The 17616-nt window shown below is 35.3% G+C and overlaps 1 protein-coding gene across 1 annotated transcript in view; it reads left to right on the top strand.

The window, feature by feature from the left end:
• Positions 1–17616, top strand: part of DNAH12 (dynein axonemal heavy chain 12) — a 58821-nt gene that overhangs the window by 8821 nt on the left and 32384 nt on the right. Inside the window, exons 14-33 of the mRNA XM_053953918.1 lie at positions 1132–1267; positions 1998–2123; positions 3797–3931; positions 4802–4995; positions 5840–6056; positions 6585–6770; positions 7120–7320; positions 8345–8539; positions 8766–8887; positions 9008–9290; positions 9896–10015; positions 10407–10563; positions 10785–10957; positions 12279–12431; positions 12865–13104; positions 13562–13807; positions 14101–14220; positions 14927–15036; positions 15673–15856; positions 16634–16774. Coding sequence (XP_053809893.1) covers positions 1132–1267; positions 1998–2123; positions 3797–3931; positions 4802–4995; positions 5840–6056; positions 6585–6770; positions 7120–7320; positions 8345–8539; positions 8766–8887; positions 9008–9290; positions 9896–10015; positions 10407–10563; positions 10785–10957; positions 12279–12431; positions 12865–13104; positions 13562–13807; positions 14101–14220; positions 14927–15036; positions 15673–15856; positions 16634–16774 — 3439 coding nt within the window. The remainder of the gene's footprint in view (positions 1–1131; positions 1268–1997; positions 2124–3796; positions 3932–4801; positions 4996–5839; positions 6057–6584; positions 6771–7119; positions 7321–8344; positions 8540–8765; positions 8888–9007; positions 9291–9895; positions 10016–10406; positions 10564–10784; positions 10958–12278; positions 12432–12864; positions 13105–13561; positions 13808–14100; positions 14221–14926; positions 15037–15672; positions 15857–16633; positions 16775–17616) is intronic.

A 17616-nucleotide genomic window follows, 5' to 3' on the forward strand; every position in this document is an offset into this window, starting at 1 on the left:
ACAAGCGGTTGTATTTTTTCTGCTGTTTTAGTCTCAAAAAAGGTAGGAGAATATATTAGTATAGACTTGGATAATGGAGGAATGAAAAGATCAAAGATTTAAGATCAAAGATCCAAGAATTTTATTACTGTTCTGAATTTTAAAGTGTGAATTACAGCGTTACTGCACGGTCAAAATTAGACTCTCTTATTACCTGATAGATACCTCAGCAGGGCTGCTCTTAAAGCATTCCTCCCCATTTCTATTTGTGCTGGGTGTTACTCCGTCCTGGGTGCAGAATCTGGCACTTCAACTCATTACCTTCCATCCCCTCAATCATAGTCAAATGTTTAATTCTGCAAAGTGTCCCATCCTTCAAGGGAGTCAGCAGCACCTCACAGCTGTATGATGAGCAAACTTGCTGATGGTGCATCCAACTCTGGATCAAAATCAGTGATAATTACATTGAACAGAACTGGCCCCGAAGTGAATCCTAGGGAACACTGCTGGTAACAGTTGCCAGACATTTGCTACAGTGCTTTGAGCTCTGCACTTCGCCAGTTCTTCACCCAGCACACCATGAACACACTCATCCCACACCTGGACAACTTTTCTTGAAGGATTCTGTGAAGGACAGTATCAAAAGCCTTGTTAAAACTGAGAAAAATTATATCCACCACCTCCCCTTTATCCTCTATGTGGGTGAACTTATAAGATATCAATTTAATCAGGAGGTTAATTTGCAGGATTAAGTCATGGGGAAACTCTTACTACATTTTTTAGTGAAAAGGAACAATTATGGCCAAGTTTTATAGTGATTCCACATTACCAAAGTGAGACACTATTTACTAGGAAAGTGTTTGTGTATACACTAATGAAGTTTGCTGAAGTTCTTTTAGTAACTACAGGTTACTAAATCATTTATTTCAGAAGAATACCCCAAAATCCAAACAAAGCAATTATTGCAAGTCAGAAACCAGTATTTGTCTTGACTGACTTGGTCATATTCCCCTTCTAGTTTAATACATAATGGAATTTGTAGGGGGAGAATACTTGAAGTAATTTGAGTTTTTAATCTCATTAAAGCTGAGCTTGAAGCCAGTCAAACTAAAATCTTAAAATGTTGGTATTTTATGTAAAATCAAATTATAGGATATGCAGTGAATGTGAAGCCATTAAAGAATGTGCATTAAAAGTTCCTGAGTCAACAGAAGAAATGGTAGAAATAATGGAATACATAAAGAAAGTCAAAACCAAAGATTTTCAGGAGCTGGTGCAAAGGAGCAAGGTAAAAGACTATCCTTTAATTTTTGATCTTTTATTAGACATGCTGACCTATACAAATAGAGAATTCATTCCAGAGTGCAGACTTTTTTCTGCCTCTGTGAATAAACTCAGTGTTGCTTCAGGCAGAAGTGGGAAGTCCAGCTTATTCTTTGCCCTATGCCTTTGCTTTTTGTTCCCATTCCCGTGTGTTCTGCAAGTCCATGAGCAAGTGCAGCTTTTAATAAATCACTCCGACTTACTTCAGGACTGCTTAAAAATCTATTTGTGAAAATGTAACAGATAGTATAAAGAACATTCTATGTGTAAAAACAGCCAACAGACTTTGAACACATGAGAAACAATTTACTCTTTGAGCAGAATATAGGTGATGTTACATTAAGAGTAATTTTTGTGTGAATATGTATCAGATTTTCTGTTATGGTAATAGGTCTATAAACATGTTATATTTATATCTGCAGAAATTATATTTATTATAACATTAGGATTTCTGCATATAGATTTACAGAACACAGGAGTCGTATTTAGAGAAACAAGCTCATGATCAGAGCAGGGATTTGAAAAATGTTACACGTATATTTTGAATGTTAATAGTCAATTGGCTGAAGGAGCTCTGAATTCTGAAAAGTTCATGAAATGTAGGTTTTTATTTTATTTTTGTAGATAATATTGTCCTGCCCTATGTTTTAAATAGATCTATCATACATAAAGCTTTGTGAAATCTGTCTTTGTAGGAGTGCTGTCGGCAAATGAGTTACTTGATAGATGTTTATCCATTTACTCCTGAAGACATTGAACTAAATACAACAGCTATATTTTGGCCAAAGAAGATTAACCTCATTTTTAAAGAGCATGATATTGTAAGAGCATTTTCTTAGTTTATGGTATTTTTGGCCTGTTAGACTTCTCACTCTACTTGAGCTATTTATTTCCTCAGTGGGCTAAAAGTACATAGACATATATCATGAACCATACTAATTTAGACATGCATGAATAATGTATTTCCAGATTTTTGTAACAAAAATGGGCTTATGGTGGCTAAATTTTAAAACTGTCACTGTATCTTAAAAGCTTCAGCAAGTCTTATTATCCTAATATGCTTGTGGTCAATACTAGATAAGACATAGGCAGATGAAAATTCACTACACTGTACTTGTCTAGTACTTGTCTAGAAAATGTAACTGTCAGGTCCTTAATAAGACTGCGTGTCTGGACAGGAATTAATTTAGTTAAAATGGTATTTTGTTCTGTCAAAAAAAAAGAACAGGGGGGGCAATGTTTTCTAGCAATCATTAATAGAAAATATGCAACATCTAATTTTCTCTGTGTGACTGTAGATTACTTTTCTTCCACCACCTGTATTCATCTTGTTTAGCATGCTTTGTCTCTGTCTATGACACAGTAAGTCAAGCCTTTTATTGTTCTCTTGCCTCTCTGTAGTAATTTAGCATAGATTCAATATTTTCTTCTAAGATTTTTAAAGAATTAATAATAAACATTTTAAAAAATCAGTATCTTTTAAATATTACAAGTAAGCATTTCTCCTTTAATAAGTTTTGTTTAGATACTAAGGCGTATGTCCAACGGTAGTAAATATGCCTCTGACTGAAAAGATGCCCAGCCTGGGAGGCTGCTATATCTGTAAAACATTTTGTTTGCATATTATCCCCACACAAGCAAAGTATTCTTTTAATCCCGCCCAAAAAAATCAGTAAAATTAATTTTCTACTTCTACACAGAAGAGTCCATGATGCTTGTTCTTGCTCCTTTTAATGAAAATGGTAGTACAGAGTGAATCTCACTACTTAGTGAGAATCCCTCAGCAGTGGGACCCTGTAGCTGGCTGTCAAGTGACTTGTATTGTGCTAGAGGTTGAGGACAAGAAAGGTTTCATATCAAGTTTTCATGAGTCTGTATATTTGCATTGTATACTTTCAGATATGAGTCTGTTCTTACTCTAGTGCAAAATGAAAAGATTGGTTCTTCCTTTGGTGAAATTCTGTTTGTCTGGTTCACAAATTTTGCATGGCAGTAGGTGTCCTTGTCTTAGGAAATCTCCTCTCTCTTGGCAGGTTTTTTGTTTGATACCCCAAAACAAAACCTTGAGTGTGCAGACACAGTGATCTAAGGTGGTCTTATGTTCTAGAATTTCTGCCTTTTACAGCCACTGGTACATTGGCTTTCAACAGCTGTAGGTGTCCTTTTTGGCAGTAAAATGCTGAATCCCAAAAATGAGAATATATATTTTTTTTCTGTAATGCTTTACTTTCTGTTTCCTGATTCCTGAAGGAGGCCTTTGAGGCAATTGTAACTGCTATGATTATTGAGATGAGGCTTTCAAGCAAGCATATAGAGGTTTCACAAACTGAAGTGGGACATAGGAAAAAAAACTTCAGCTGTTGCAAGGATGATAATTTATCTGTATTGTTAGTTTTCTTTCTGTTTGCATTAAAAGTTTAGATGGTAGTATGTATGTTCACTATTGAAAGGACTTAAAATCACCTTTGTCATGAAAAAATAAATTCTTTTGTAGCTGATCCAACAGTCTAAAGCTGAACGAGAACAAGAAGTGCAACAGAAATGTGATAACCTGCATGTTGAATTAGACAAGCTTTATAAATCTGTGATGGAATTAGAAGAATACTCAGAACTGGATCGCATGCAACAGGTTTGATTAACAGTATAAAATCAGTAGAAATGTTTTATGTGTTTAATACACAGGGATCATAGAAAAAATTATAATTAAAAGTAATCAGTGTAACAAATGTGAACTAAAACATTTATTATCCTTTGGCCACAGTGAACAAGCTCTGTGTGAACAAGTGAACAAGTCTCCCTCCCATTTTTGTTTATCATTGGCATTTAACACTTTATTTAGTGGAAAGTTTGCTATAAAGCTTGAATTAGCTGATAGATATCAATAATGAAAGTTCAGAAAGAGTGTGTGCACCCATGAAAATAATTTATTCATTTTCCTTCTTTGCCACAAATCAATTAATGCAAAACCAGCACATGTAGCAATTTTTTATTTTTTTCCTACAAACCTCAAAACTTAATTGTTATGCTAGTGAAGAGCAGACCCCTGGCTCCAAAGCTTCATGAATTTCTAGCAGTATTTTTTACTTTTCATAGCATGTCTTGTGCTTTAATTGGAGGATATTGCATAGTAAGAAATTTTGGCTTTTTAAAAAACAAAACACTTCAAAGCACAAAAGAGACATCCTAAGCTAATAAATCCCAGTTACCAATATGATATGCCACGTACATAAAAAATTGTGTGCCTGCCTCCTGGAACAGTAAGTTTTAAAGCCCGTACATTTTGAAAATACTCTAAAATTCAGTAATGAGAACCAATTTTATTTTTCATAGTGTTCATCTGGTTTCTTCACAGTTTATATACTCATCAATAAGCAGGCAAGTTTTTAAATCTTGTTTTCTAAAATTTTAATGTGAAAGCTTATATTTTGATATCTTATTTTGATAGCTGTTCAGAGCACAATTTGGTTATTTCTCAAGACATACTATTATTTGATTTCAGTATGTGACTGACCTGAGGACTTTACAGAAAACAATGCAGGACACTGATGAAACAGTAGCTGCTCTTAATAAAGAAGAGACTCTGCTTGGATGGAAACCAAGTGAATTCCCACTCCTCAACAACTTAAAAGCTGAGATAGAACCATACCAGAAACTCTTTAATCTTATATTGAAATGGCAGCGAACAGAAAGAAGGTAATTCAGCTCAAAATGCTATAAGAGGGAGAGTGAAAAAAAAATACTTATCCTGGCCTCATTCATGTCAGATGTAGAATATGGATTTGTTTTCTTGTTAACATGTTATTAACAAGCAAAGTAAAAGGGTAATATAACATACATATATCAGACTTGCTATTTTTAATTCAGCTAGAAAAAAATATTAATTCGTTTTTATTTTTAAAATGTAATCATGGAATCACAGAATCATCGGACTTCCTAAGCTGGAAGGGACACACAAAGATCATGAAGTCCAAGTCCTGGCATTGCACAATATAGCCCCAAGAATCACACCATGAATCACACACATGAGCTCAACTAGAGAGCTCATCATCTGTATGTAACCAAAACTGGTTTTAACCTAGCAGCTGTCCAAAATGGTGGGTTCAGATGATTGTGTTGCTGTTTGGTGGTTACATCCTACCACAAAAGTGTACTCTGTGTATAAATTAAGGGAGATTGTTTATTATTTAATGCATTCTTCAGAAGTTACAATGTGCTATGGCTGAAAGTGTGGGGGGTTTGAAAATACAAGACCTAGTGTATTTTTAAATGTTGTGTGTCGATCTCTGTCTAGAGTTTAACTTAAATATTTGTCCATTTATGCAGTTTCAGTATGTGTCTGACTTAAGAGAATTGCGCAAATACACAGAAGGATGTGGTTGAGCCACTTTTAGCTCGGCTTTAGAATTTTGCAATGAATGACAATAATATGGAAGAAGAGCTTTAATTTAAATAGCTATTCATATGTTGCAAAACAAAGTGATACTTATTTGTGGGCTTCATTTAGTATTCTGTTTTGTAACATTGTATTTTTTCTCAGATGGATGGATGGGACCTTTTTGGAACTAGATGGGGAAAGCATGGAGGCTGAGATTGATGAATTTTATAGAGAGATGTACAAACTTTCAAGACTCTTCCAACAAAAGCAGAAGAAAGCGGCAATGGAGAAGAAAAAGCCAGTGCGACACAAAGCTGTGAGGGGTAATCCAACTCTTACAATGTGTTCTTCAGTTCTGGATCAGATTAAAGAATTTAAGGTAAGAAAACATGAGGGATATTAATATCTGATACTGAGAGACAAATTCGAAATTCAGGGCTCAGTAAATGTAGATGATGCAGAGTCAGAGTGAGGCTGTTCTGAATCCCCATTTCCAGATTGTACTGTCCCATTCATTTTAATAAAATTGGATTTTTAATTTTTTTTATAGTTTCTGGAATTGTAACGAGTGCACACATACAGGAGAAAAGTAATTTTTGGATGCAGAAAAACATTTAAGGATCTAGTTGGGAATTTTGAAATGGGACTCTGTTATGTTAATAGAAGTCAAATTTAGCATCCCTGAAAAATTATGCTTAAGAGTTTTTTTATATTTCTTCTTCAGTACTTGATATAATTATTTAGAAATTGAATGGAAAACCAAGTGCAGCCATCTGCACTTTTTGGAAAAGATTTTCATGTCTTCAGCTACCATAGCAGAATTTTAAATGCACACGAAAGATTGTTAAAAAATTAAGAAATCATGTATATGACAATATTTACCTTATAAATGTCTTTTCTGAATTAGGAGTATATTCCCACTGTGGTTGTGTTTTGTAACCCTGGCATGAGAGAACGTCACTGGCAGCAGATGTCAGATATAGTAGGATATGATATAACACCAGATGCTGGAACTACCCTGAGAAAAGTTTTAAAGCAGAATCTGTCCTCTTACTTGGAACAGTTTACAACAATAAGTGTGGGTGCAAGCAAGGTAAGCACCGAGATGTGATAGTGACGAATATGACATCAGGTCTCTTAGTGAATACTTTTATGACTTACTAGCATTATTTGTCTCTGCCATTATGCAACAGAAGAGATTTGGCCCATTATATGTTAATAATGAGTGTGAGCATTTGTATCTCATGTGACACCATCTGTATTTCCCAAGTGTGCTGCTTGCTGTGTGCAAGAAAAGGATATACTGAGGAAAAATAATAAGTAGTTAATTTGTGCTGCTAGAGCAAAATAGTTTATTCAGCTAGATATGCTTTATATATTGAATTAGAGATTTGGAAAAAAGCAATTCAGTGACTAGACCAAGCTATTTTCTTTTTAAATAGGAATTTTCCTTGGAGAAAGCAATGCATACCATGATGGAAACCTGGGATTCAATTTCCTTCATCACAAATGTGTATCGTGAGACTGGTATTCATATTCTGTCTTCAGTGGATGATATTCAGGCTCTTCTTGATGATCAGATTATGAAAACTCAGACAATGAGAGGATCACCCTTCATTAAACCGTTTCAAAATGAAATAAGGGTATGAGTACTTTTTCAGCCATTTTTATTTATAGGATAACTGTAGTGCAATAGTATACTGATTGTATTACAACTTTATTGTTTGAGTTGTTAATTAAATGCTTTCATTGATTTTTCAGCAAGAATCTTTTTAGTTTGAGTATGAGTCATATTATTTCTGATTTGGAATTCTCTCTTCCATTCAGATTCAAGTGTAACCAAAGAGAAAATGATTTTTTTATCTTATTTTGCAAAATCACTGGAAATGATGTTTCTATTATTGCTAATAAGAACATTTATTTATTTATTGAGTTTTGGACTCAAATTTTGAACTACAATGTTTTTCCTAGGGCAAAGGAAGTTCTTGATGGCTGGGAGAGTGTTTTGTAATCGGGTCTCAGAGCAATTGGCAGTGCTTTTGAATTTCAGGGCTAGAGTAGTCTTTGTGGTGCTAACACCATGGCTATTGACAGGAGAGAAGCTGGTGGAATTGCTTTGCAGTTACCCTCCCTAGTTCATTGTTGGTTTATGTGGGAAATGTTCAGGCTCAAGCAGGCTCAGTGAACATACTTACACTTTGCAGGCAGCCTGCTCCACTGGTATCTGCTATTGTCCTTAGGAACAGGATGCTGGACTTGCTGGATCTCTCCTATGAGCTGAGGTGGCTTTTCTGGTATTGCGTCCCTGCTGCCATTCAGCTAAAAGAGCCCTTGCTGTGGGGAGATGAAATAGAATTTATCACTGGTAGCCTCCTGGCTATTGCTTAACAGTTAAGTTGTTGAAAGTTCGTAACACTTTGATAAATGATAAATGCATTTTGGAAAATTAATTTCCAAGTAAGTAAAAATTTCTGAGCTCCTTTGGCCATCTGTATATGTGGAAGAACTTGTACTCCTAAATATTTTTCTTTCATTTTGTTTATTTGTAGATATTTTTTTTTCTTTTTGGAAGCTGGAATACCACAATGTCTACTTTTCCTGAATTTGTTGTCTCTAACATTATTTGCTTGGAAGTGTCAAGTAAACATTCTTTAAACATTTATTAAGGAATGGGAAAGCCGCTTGATTCAAATTCAGGAGAATATTGATGACTGGCTGAAAGTGCAGGCACAGTGGCTGTATTTGGAACCCATCTTTTCTTCTGAGGATATTATGCAACAGATGCCAGAAGAGGGACGGCAGTTTCAGACTGTGGATAGACTGTGGAGAGAGATTATGCAGTTTTGTGCCGAAGACCCAAAGGTAAGGGGAATATCCTTTACTGACAGGAAGGAATACCTTCTCTTGCCTTTTTTTTTGGTGGGGGAGGGGGAGGTGATGCTTTGTTTTCAGAATATATACAGTGAACTACGATTTCAGTTCCCTAGGCTTTCTAGAAACAAAGTTATATTATTCCTTATTTGATTAATTTCTACTGTTTGAAATACTTCATTTATAGCTGACAGTTTGCACATATTTGTTATTACAGGTTCTTGCTGCTACTTCCTTGCCAGGATTAACAGAAAAGCTTCAGACCTGTAATGAACTTCTTGACAAAATCATGAAAGGGCTTAATGCTTACCTTGAAAGAAAACGTCTCTTCTTTCCCCGGTATGATGATCTTTGGTTATTTAAAACCCACAGATTCTGAACGGGACCATTTGTTGTGAATAAGATCAGTCTTAAAAATAGCTTGATAATGCAGTTGTATTTTTTTTTTCTATTTTTTAGCTTCTTTTTCTTGTCTAATGATGAAATGTTGGAGATCCTATCAGAGACTAAGGATCCTCTTAGAGTTCAGCCTCACTTGAAGAAGTGTTTTGAAGGCATTGCTAAGCTGGACTTCCTTCGCAATTTGGATATTAAAGGAATGTGTAGTTCTGAAGGCGAGCGTGTGCAACTGGTCTCAAAAATTTCTACTTCTGAAGCTCGAGGTGCAGTGGAGAAGTGGTTAATTCAAGTAGAAGATGTTATGCTGAAGACTGTACGTGATGTAATTGCCAGATCAAGAATGGTATGGAGTTTGTGATAATTTAAGAACTGTCACACCTATCTTTGTGCTGTGGCTGTCTCTTGGCTTTCTAAAATTCTTCCTCAAACAGCAGCTGATGAAGTTATGTGCCAGGACCAAGTTAACATGACATGTATTTAATAGGCCAGTGATACACATTAGAGTTTAGTTTGAATAAGACACAAGTAGTTTTCCTCTAACACTGGATATAAATTCTTCTAAAAATTTCACAGCAGTACAATTTTACAGGATATATCATCTGATGTACTGGTTCAGGTTTCTTATGAATTAGAAATAGAACACTTATAATATGCTTGCTTTCTCCTAAAAGATAATCATTAGACAGAAAATATTTCTTTGTATGAAGTTAACAAGTTGTGAATATTTCTGTAATATGGAAAGATAATTTTAAGAATATTTAAAATTATTGGGTAAAAAATTGTGAACCTAAGGGGAAAGAGCATTTAAAGCTCCATTTGGACATTGCAAATAGGAAAATAGTATTCTTCAGCAAGGAATATTAATAGGATTACATTATAAGCTTCTGTATTACATTGTGATATATATTCCCAGACACTATGTTTGTATGATGTATGTAACTCTTTCAGGCTTATCTAGAGACTGAGAGAAAGCACTGGGTTCTGGAGTGGCCTGGCCAAGTAGTGTTGTGTGTATCTCAAATGTACTGGACAAGTGAGGTACATGAAGTTCTTCACGATGGACCCAAGGTACTGTGTAATGCATAATTAAAAAAAAATCTTTCTTTGTGTTTCATTTCAGCTGATGTATCAAACAGTTAATCAAACAGTTTTTTACAATTAAAATAAAATTTGAAAAATTATGACCATGTGTTTTTGACATACATGAATTTATGTACAGTGATTTATACCTTTCATTCAAGTACTTTAATATTCTTATTTAGAGCAATCATAGTTTAAAATGTAGCTTTGCAACATAAATGCATAACTGTGGATAAGAGAGAAGTTGAGGCAAACCCATGGCAATATAAAACAGTAGCTTAATAACTAACCTCTGTTAAGATATCTAGTTGACATGAAGAAGTCTGGAACACTTGAAACTGTGATATAACCAGTTTCAAACTTACCTTTTGTCTCCTAGGGCTTAAAGGGTTATTATGATAAGCTTCAGCTTCAACTTAATGATATTGTAGAGCTGGTGAGAGGAAAACTGTCAAAGCAAACAAGGACTACACTGGGTGCCTTGGTTACTCTTGACGTTCATGCTAGAGATGTCATCAAGGAAATGATTGGAAGTGGTAATTATATTTGAAGACATTTTTCTTAACACATAGTTAATTAAAAATTGTTAACCAATCAGATTTTACTGCCTAACACAGTACAGTACTAAGATGAGTTTGTGAGTATTTGGCTACAAGCATCAACGTTAATAATTTCAGAGCTGTTTTAAATTTAACCGTAATAGAAAATCCAGCTATCTACAGCATCTTTCATGATTGCTGTCAACTCTGTTTGTCAGGTGTGCAGAGTGAAACAGACTTTCAGTGGCTTGCACAGCTGCGCTATTATTGGCAGAATGAGAACGTTCGTGTGTGCATCATTAACTGCAATGTGAAATATGCCTACGAATACCTTGGAAACTCCCCACGCCTGGTGATCACTCCTCTCACAGACAGGTGTTACCGCACCCTGGTATGGGCTTCCTCCTGGGATACTGCAAATTGTATTTACTGTGCTCTAGTACTGCTTACCGTTCAGTGCAGCCATCCTTTTAAGGCTTAGGGCTATTGTCAGATTCTGCTATTACTGCCAGAATGAGGTTTGTAATTTTTACAGAATATTAAACATGAAAATTGCTCATAACAACAAATCTGGACAGCCCACCAACCTAACTGAAACATTAGTGTGTTCTTCTGTTGTGATTGTACTTTTTTAAAACACACAGGAAGAAAAGACAATATTTGATTACTGTAAAGATTATGAGAATGCAAAGTGCTCTTCTGGTGTTCTGTGGCTGCTAAATTAAATGGAGAAGGATTCACTTATGATCACACTGTTCCTAAGACTAGTACAAGTTTGGCAACTTTTTAGTATCCCTGCTCTTGGCAGAGGTGTTTATTATTGTACTGGTTTATCCTCAGCTGACCTGACAATTGGTGACCAGTGTCATCTCAGATACAGCTTTTCTGTATCAGAAACTTTTAACTGTTATCAGTTACTGCAGTCTCTTTGCTGGAGTATGATTTCAAGTTTTGCTAGGCATCCATGATGTTGCTGTAGTTGATGCTTGTTATCTGTTTCTCAAAACATCAAGGGACGGTGTGAGAGCGTGGTGCAGTTGGTAGTCTGTTTTGGTTTTAGGCTCACAAGCCTTGAATCAGAGCACAGCAGGTGGAAGCGTGGCATTCTGGCAAATAGAAGTCTTGTCCTTTGCCCACCAAGGTCTTAATAAAGTATTCCCAGAACTTGTCAGTCAATACAGATGTGGCCCTGTAGCTGTGGATTGGACTGTTTGTTTAAAGTCTGCAACTTTTTTGTTTTCTGAGATTTCCTCCTACTTCAATGGAATATAGGAGAGAATATGGAATGGTCAATGGAAGGCACGTACATCAAAGGGGGATGGTGTGGGAAAGAAAAAGAAAAGAGGAAAAAATATATTAAAGGACAGATGGAGAGAAAAGAGTAGCAACAAGCAACTGCAACAAATTTAACTTGGAAGGTGTATCTAAACAAGAACTGAAAGATTGGGTATAATAAAGTCTGAGTAACCAATCATAGTCATGATGATAATAAAACTAAACACTCTGTTAGGATCAAAATTAAATTCTCTTGCCTATTTTTCCCAGCTGTAAGTGCATTTCAGATTCCTTTTAATTAGGAAAACCATACTTTTTATGTTAGATAAAATAAGTGTATGAAACTATTAAGCGCAATTTAATTTTACTATTTTCATTAGAAGAATTTCATATGAATGAAGTACAAATAATTTCCATAAACTATTTCTGTGCTTTAGATTGGAGCCTTTTATTTAAACCTTGGTGGTGCCCCAGAGGGTCCAGCAGGAACAGGTAAAACGGAGACCACCAAAGATTTGGCTAAAGCTCTCGCTGTTCAGTGTGTTGTCTTTAACTGCTCTGATGGCCTTGATTACCTGGCAATGGGAAAGGTAAAGAGAAAATAAATATCTATTGTATTTTATTTTTAGCATGAAAATTTTAGGGTGCCTGTTTTGCAGACACAAATAAATGGAGCACCTGTGGTCGGTCTGCTGCCCTAGGATGCTATATACCGTTCTCTACATGTTTCATTTTCTGTGCTTTATGAAAGCCTATTAAATTGCTAACTAAAATATGAAACAAAAAAGAGTTCATGGGATTGGTATCTTCTGATTTAGCTTGCTTTAGAGTCAAAAACTTTGTTCTTCAGTATATCACTGATCTGTGATCTAAACAGGTTTAAGCATTATTATTGTAATTGTATTTTTTAAATCTAATTAAACTTCCAACATCGTAGTTGGATATATTCTTAGTTAGTATATTCTTAGTTTCTTTTGAATCTTTTCTATTAGCAATATTATTGGTTTCTTTCTTCATTTGCAGTTTTTCAAGGGTTTGGCTTCATCAGGTGCCTGGGCATGTTTTGATGAATTCAATCGCATTGAACTGGAAGTGCTGTCTGTAGTGGCACAGCAGATCCTTTGCATCCAAAGAGCCATTCAGATGAAGCTAGAAACATTTAATTTTGAAGGAACTGAGCTAAAGCTTAATGCCAACTGTTTTATAGCAATTACTATGAATCCAGGTTATGCAGGACGTTCTGAACTTCCAGATAATCTGAAGGTAAAATAATAAGATAGATGCATCTGTGACCTTTGTGATGATTGTTTTGTACAGGTGAGCTGTTTCCATGAAGAAGCTTTGCTAACTGAAAGCAGAGACAGTGCAGCATGTGGAGCACACCAACTGCAGATTGCTGAAAGAAAGAAAGTGCATTCTCTCACCTGCCATGGACCACATTTTCCTTCCTTTCTGCTGGATGTATCTGTGCAAGGGGCAAATTGCATTCTTGAGACAGTGCTGAGGGAAAAGAGCTGGGGGACACAGTGTCTTTTCTTAATGTACTGCATTGTACATTAAGATGGATATTGGTGGTAGCTCAGGTTAACTTCCTGGGGAGTCTTAAGCTGCAAATATTGATATTACAGTTTTATGGTGGGATGAATACTGTAAAAATTCTGAATTACTTTCCATTCCTAAATTAATTACTTGAAGATATTTCTTTGGGTATGTATTCCAGGTTCTTTTCCGAACGGTAGCCATGATGGTTCCAAACTATGCTCTGATAGCAGAGATTTCCCTCTATTCATATGGATTTTTGAATGCTAAGTCACTGTCAGTGAAGATAGTCATGACCTACAGGCTTTGTTCAGAACAGCTTTCCTCTCAGTATCACTATGACTATGGCATGCGGGCAGTCAAAGCTGTGCTGGTGGCTGCGGGGAATCTAAAGTTAAAATTTCCCACAGAAGATGAAGATATATTGGTGAGTTCCTCTGGGAATATTTGTTTAAGGAATTTCATAGATACATGCAGTTCTGAGTTCTGAAGGCATATCTTGTCTCATCACTGATCCATGTTTTATAGTTTGTGAAATTAAGATAATAAAATACGTGCTGCATTTTCCTGGGCTGTTCTGATGATTGCATAGTTGGGCTTCTTATCAAAGGCCCCATTTAATTAATTCATCTTTGTTACATACTAGGTTATTTTAATTGCTGAACACCTTATGCTCTGTCTCTTAATAAGAACAACAAAATGCATATTTGTTTCTTCTAGCTTCTTAGATCAATTAAAGATGTGAATGAGCCCAAATTTTTGTCACATGATATACCTCTGTTCATGGGTATAACCAGTGATTTATTTCCTGGAATCAAGCTTCCTGAGGCAGACTACAATGTAAGTACCCTTCTAATTTTTCCTTGGTCATGATCATTGTTGATTGTTCTGTGGTGATTTGCTTTGTAATCAGGTGCAATTAATGCAGTGAGATATTTCAAGATGAGCAAAATTGCTGAATTTTGCAATGAAACTTTGTAGCAAAGGGAATTCTTTCATCTGTGCTGAATATAATCCACATCTGAGTTCCCTTACGTTCAGAAGGGTTGTGCATTACAGTTTGGGAATTGATCTGCGCATTTACCAAGTTTTAGGCTTTCTGATTTCTTTCCTAATTGTTGGACATAAGTAAGTGAGATAAAGGTTTGTGCTTGTATTTTATTTTTAGCAACACTTGAAGCAATCTTTGTAGGAGAATGGTTGGCAAGGATGAGTATGTTGGAAAAACCAAATTTGATTGACTTTTAAGTTTTCAGTAAATACTACAATCTTGAAGAAAGTGTATGGTTCTGAAGCACACTGCTGGTTTCCTGAGGGCGATATGCCTTCTCTTCAAGATAAAAATTGTAGTTAAATCCTGTTCTAGCACATGAAGTACAGAAGTGGGAATTTTTTCCTCCCAGAATTTTGCTATATTTTGACTAATATTGTTTCAGTTATTAATTAATTTGAAACCCTTTCTGATGAACATAAACTCTTCTATTGTCATGCAGTACAGTAATTTAAATTGTAGCAGGAATAAGATTATGATTTGTTTGGATTTTAGGATTTTCTGGAATGTGCCAATGAATGTTGCACTCGACATAATGTCCAACCTGTACAAACTTTTATGCAGAAAATTATACAGACATATGAAATGATGATTGTTAGACATGGGTAAGGTTCTCATCACTGCACTATATTTTGTAATTCTGACTTACACTGTAGCAGTTATTTATTTGAAGTTATTGAAGGTTTTGAGGGTGGCATAATATTCCTCTTTGTTCCAATCAGCTTTGGAATAGCTGATTACTGATACTGCTTTTGCATGTCCCAAAATTCTTGTGGATGTATGTCTGAGGAATTGTACTCTTCCTGATATCAGAAGCACTTGCACATGTATAATGATTTTAGGTGCTGATATAAGTATGGTGAAAGCTTAGGATGTAAAAGCTTATTTGTATTAAAGTATTAGTTGTCAGATCTGTGCCATTTTATTCCTAGCTTTTATTACAGAATAGCAACTGGAGGAAATATATACAATATGACATGAGCTATATGATGGTTAATATTCAGCTCATTAATTAATCTTCTCTGTAAGATTGTGCAATCATATTTGCATGTGCAAATAAACCAGGTTTGTGGAAAAGATGTTTTTTATATTCAAAGAAAATTTACTTGCTTCACTTTTTGAAAATTAGGTGAAAATTAGCTTTAAGCTTATGTTTGATACTGTTGGCCTTCGTGTGATCTGTGAAAGTCTAAATTGCAAGACAAATTTATTAATAGTAGGATTTTTTTTCTATCTAACAGCTTCATGCTGGTGGGGGAGTCATTTTCTGGGAAGACCAAAGTTCTACATGTGTTGGCAGATACGCTGTCTCTTATGAAAAAGCGTGGTTATGGTGAAGAAGAAAAAGTCATTTATAGAACTGTAAATCCAAAATCAATCACCATGGGCCAGCTTTTTGGGCAGTTTGATCTGATATCCCATGAGGTAATGCATATTTAAAGAGTAATGTTTTCTGCATATTATGTTTCTGTTATTATGGACAGTAAACTCTTCAATTCATAATTTTATGTTTTTAAACATGGATGAGAATACAATTGTAAATTTTACTTTAACTAATACTTTTGTGGCCTGTTTTTAATTAGGATATAAAAAATGCAGCATGTATGTATGCAGTTATATAGGTTTAAATATGAAAAAAAAAAAAGCAATACCATTTTGAAGGTCATCATCCTCTTATAGTTGTATCCATGCTAGGAAATCATATCAAATATAATTGATATTATGTTTTTCTGTCTATGTTTTGTTATTACGTTTTTCTGTCAGTTCTTAACCTGTATAATCAAAGTAATGCAAAAACTTTCTAGAAAAATCTATGAACTCATGGGTTCCCAAGTGTGAAACTTAGGTTTGGAGGAGGAACAATATAAAGCAGTAAATGTGAAATAGTGACTCTGGAGAGAATTAGGGTGATTCTGGAGAGAAACAGGTGCAAGTCACGGCAGAAGCATTTCTAGGTTTCAGTAAATTGAATTACTGGTCCTTTTTCTTACAGTATATTTTCAATTGGAAAAAAAAATATTTCAAATTTGCTGTTGTTTTAAGACTCTTGGTGAAACTCCAAAGTCAGGTGCTGCTCTCTGCAGCCCAAGAGGAGACCAGTTAAAAGTGAGGGACAATGGAAAGCAAAGGGAAGGGTTTCTGTGGCTCAGGTTGAACTGTGTTCTTTGTCTCACTCCCCATTGCCACGTCCACCCCTGTCAGTGGACAGACGGGGTTGTCGCTACGACCTTCAGGGAATTCGCGTTGTCCGAGAGCCCCGAGCGCAAATGGGTCATCTTCGACGGCCCCATCGATACTCTGTGGATAGAGAGCATGAACACGGTTCTGGATGACAACAAAAAGGTATCTGTCCGTGAAAAAAATGCCTGAAGAAAATTACGTGACATTTTGAAAATATTCTTCTACATATAAAACCACAAATACAAACTGCAGTGCCTGACTTTTGAAAAAAGCAAGTGCAAGATGGTGCTGGTGACAAGTCTTTTGTTTTTGTGGTTTTTGATGGGGGTTTTTTTGTTTGTATTGGAATCATAATCACAATATCAGTTCATTGCTGAAAGACATGTAGTATTTCCTTAATGCCATAATGTAATTTTCTAACATAAATAATTGAAATTTAAATGTCAGAAATTACAGTTACGTATTATAAATCCCATTATTTCTAAGCCTGCATAAGCTTAGACACTTATATTTCAAGACAATCCCAAGACACAAAGGGTTGCATTTTCAGAATAATGGCTTCTGAAGTCAAAATTGTAACACCACTTTTGTAAATGGGCCCTAAGAATCCCGAAGGAAATATAAAAATTAGACACAATATTTGAACATGTAAACTCTATATGATAATGTATCAAAATACTCAAACTGGACTCTTACTTTAGTACAAAAGGGTAGTCTGTCTCCAGCTGAAATGCTTCAGTGTTAGCAATAATAGCTGCAGATATCATTTGTCCTTTCTTTTTGTCATATGCAAGATTGATTGTAATGAACCTATTGGTAGGTTACTGTGGAGTACTATGGTTTAAGTGAAGAATTTAGCTAAATCTTGATAAGAATCTATTGCTACAAGTGAATAAACTTTTTATGTAGTTGACCTTACCTTTGATTTTACTTGGTTTTTTCAATTTTCATATAGAACTCCCCTGAGATAGGAAGTGTAATTTAATTCCAATTTTTTTTCTGAT

This window comes from Vidua chalybeata, chromosome 12, assembly GCF_026979565.1.
Source record: "Vidua chalybeata isolate OUT-0048 chromosome 12, bVidCha1 merged haplotype, whole genome shotgun sequence".
NCBI classification, from domain to species: domain Eukaryota; kingdom Metazoa; phylum Chordata; class Aves; order Passeriformes; family Viduidae; genus Vidua; species Vidua chalybeata.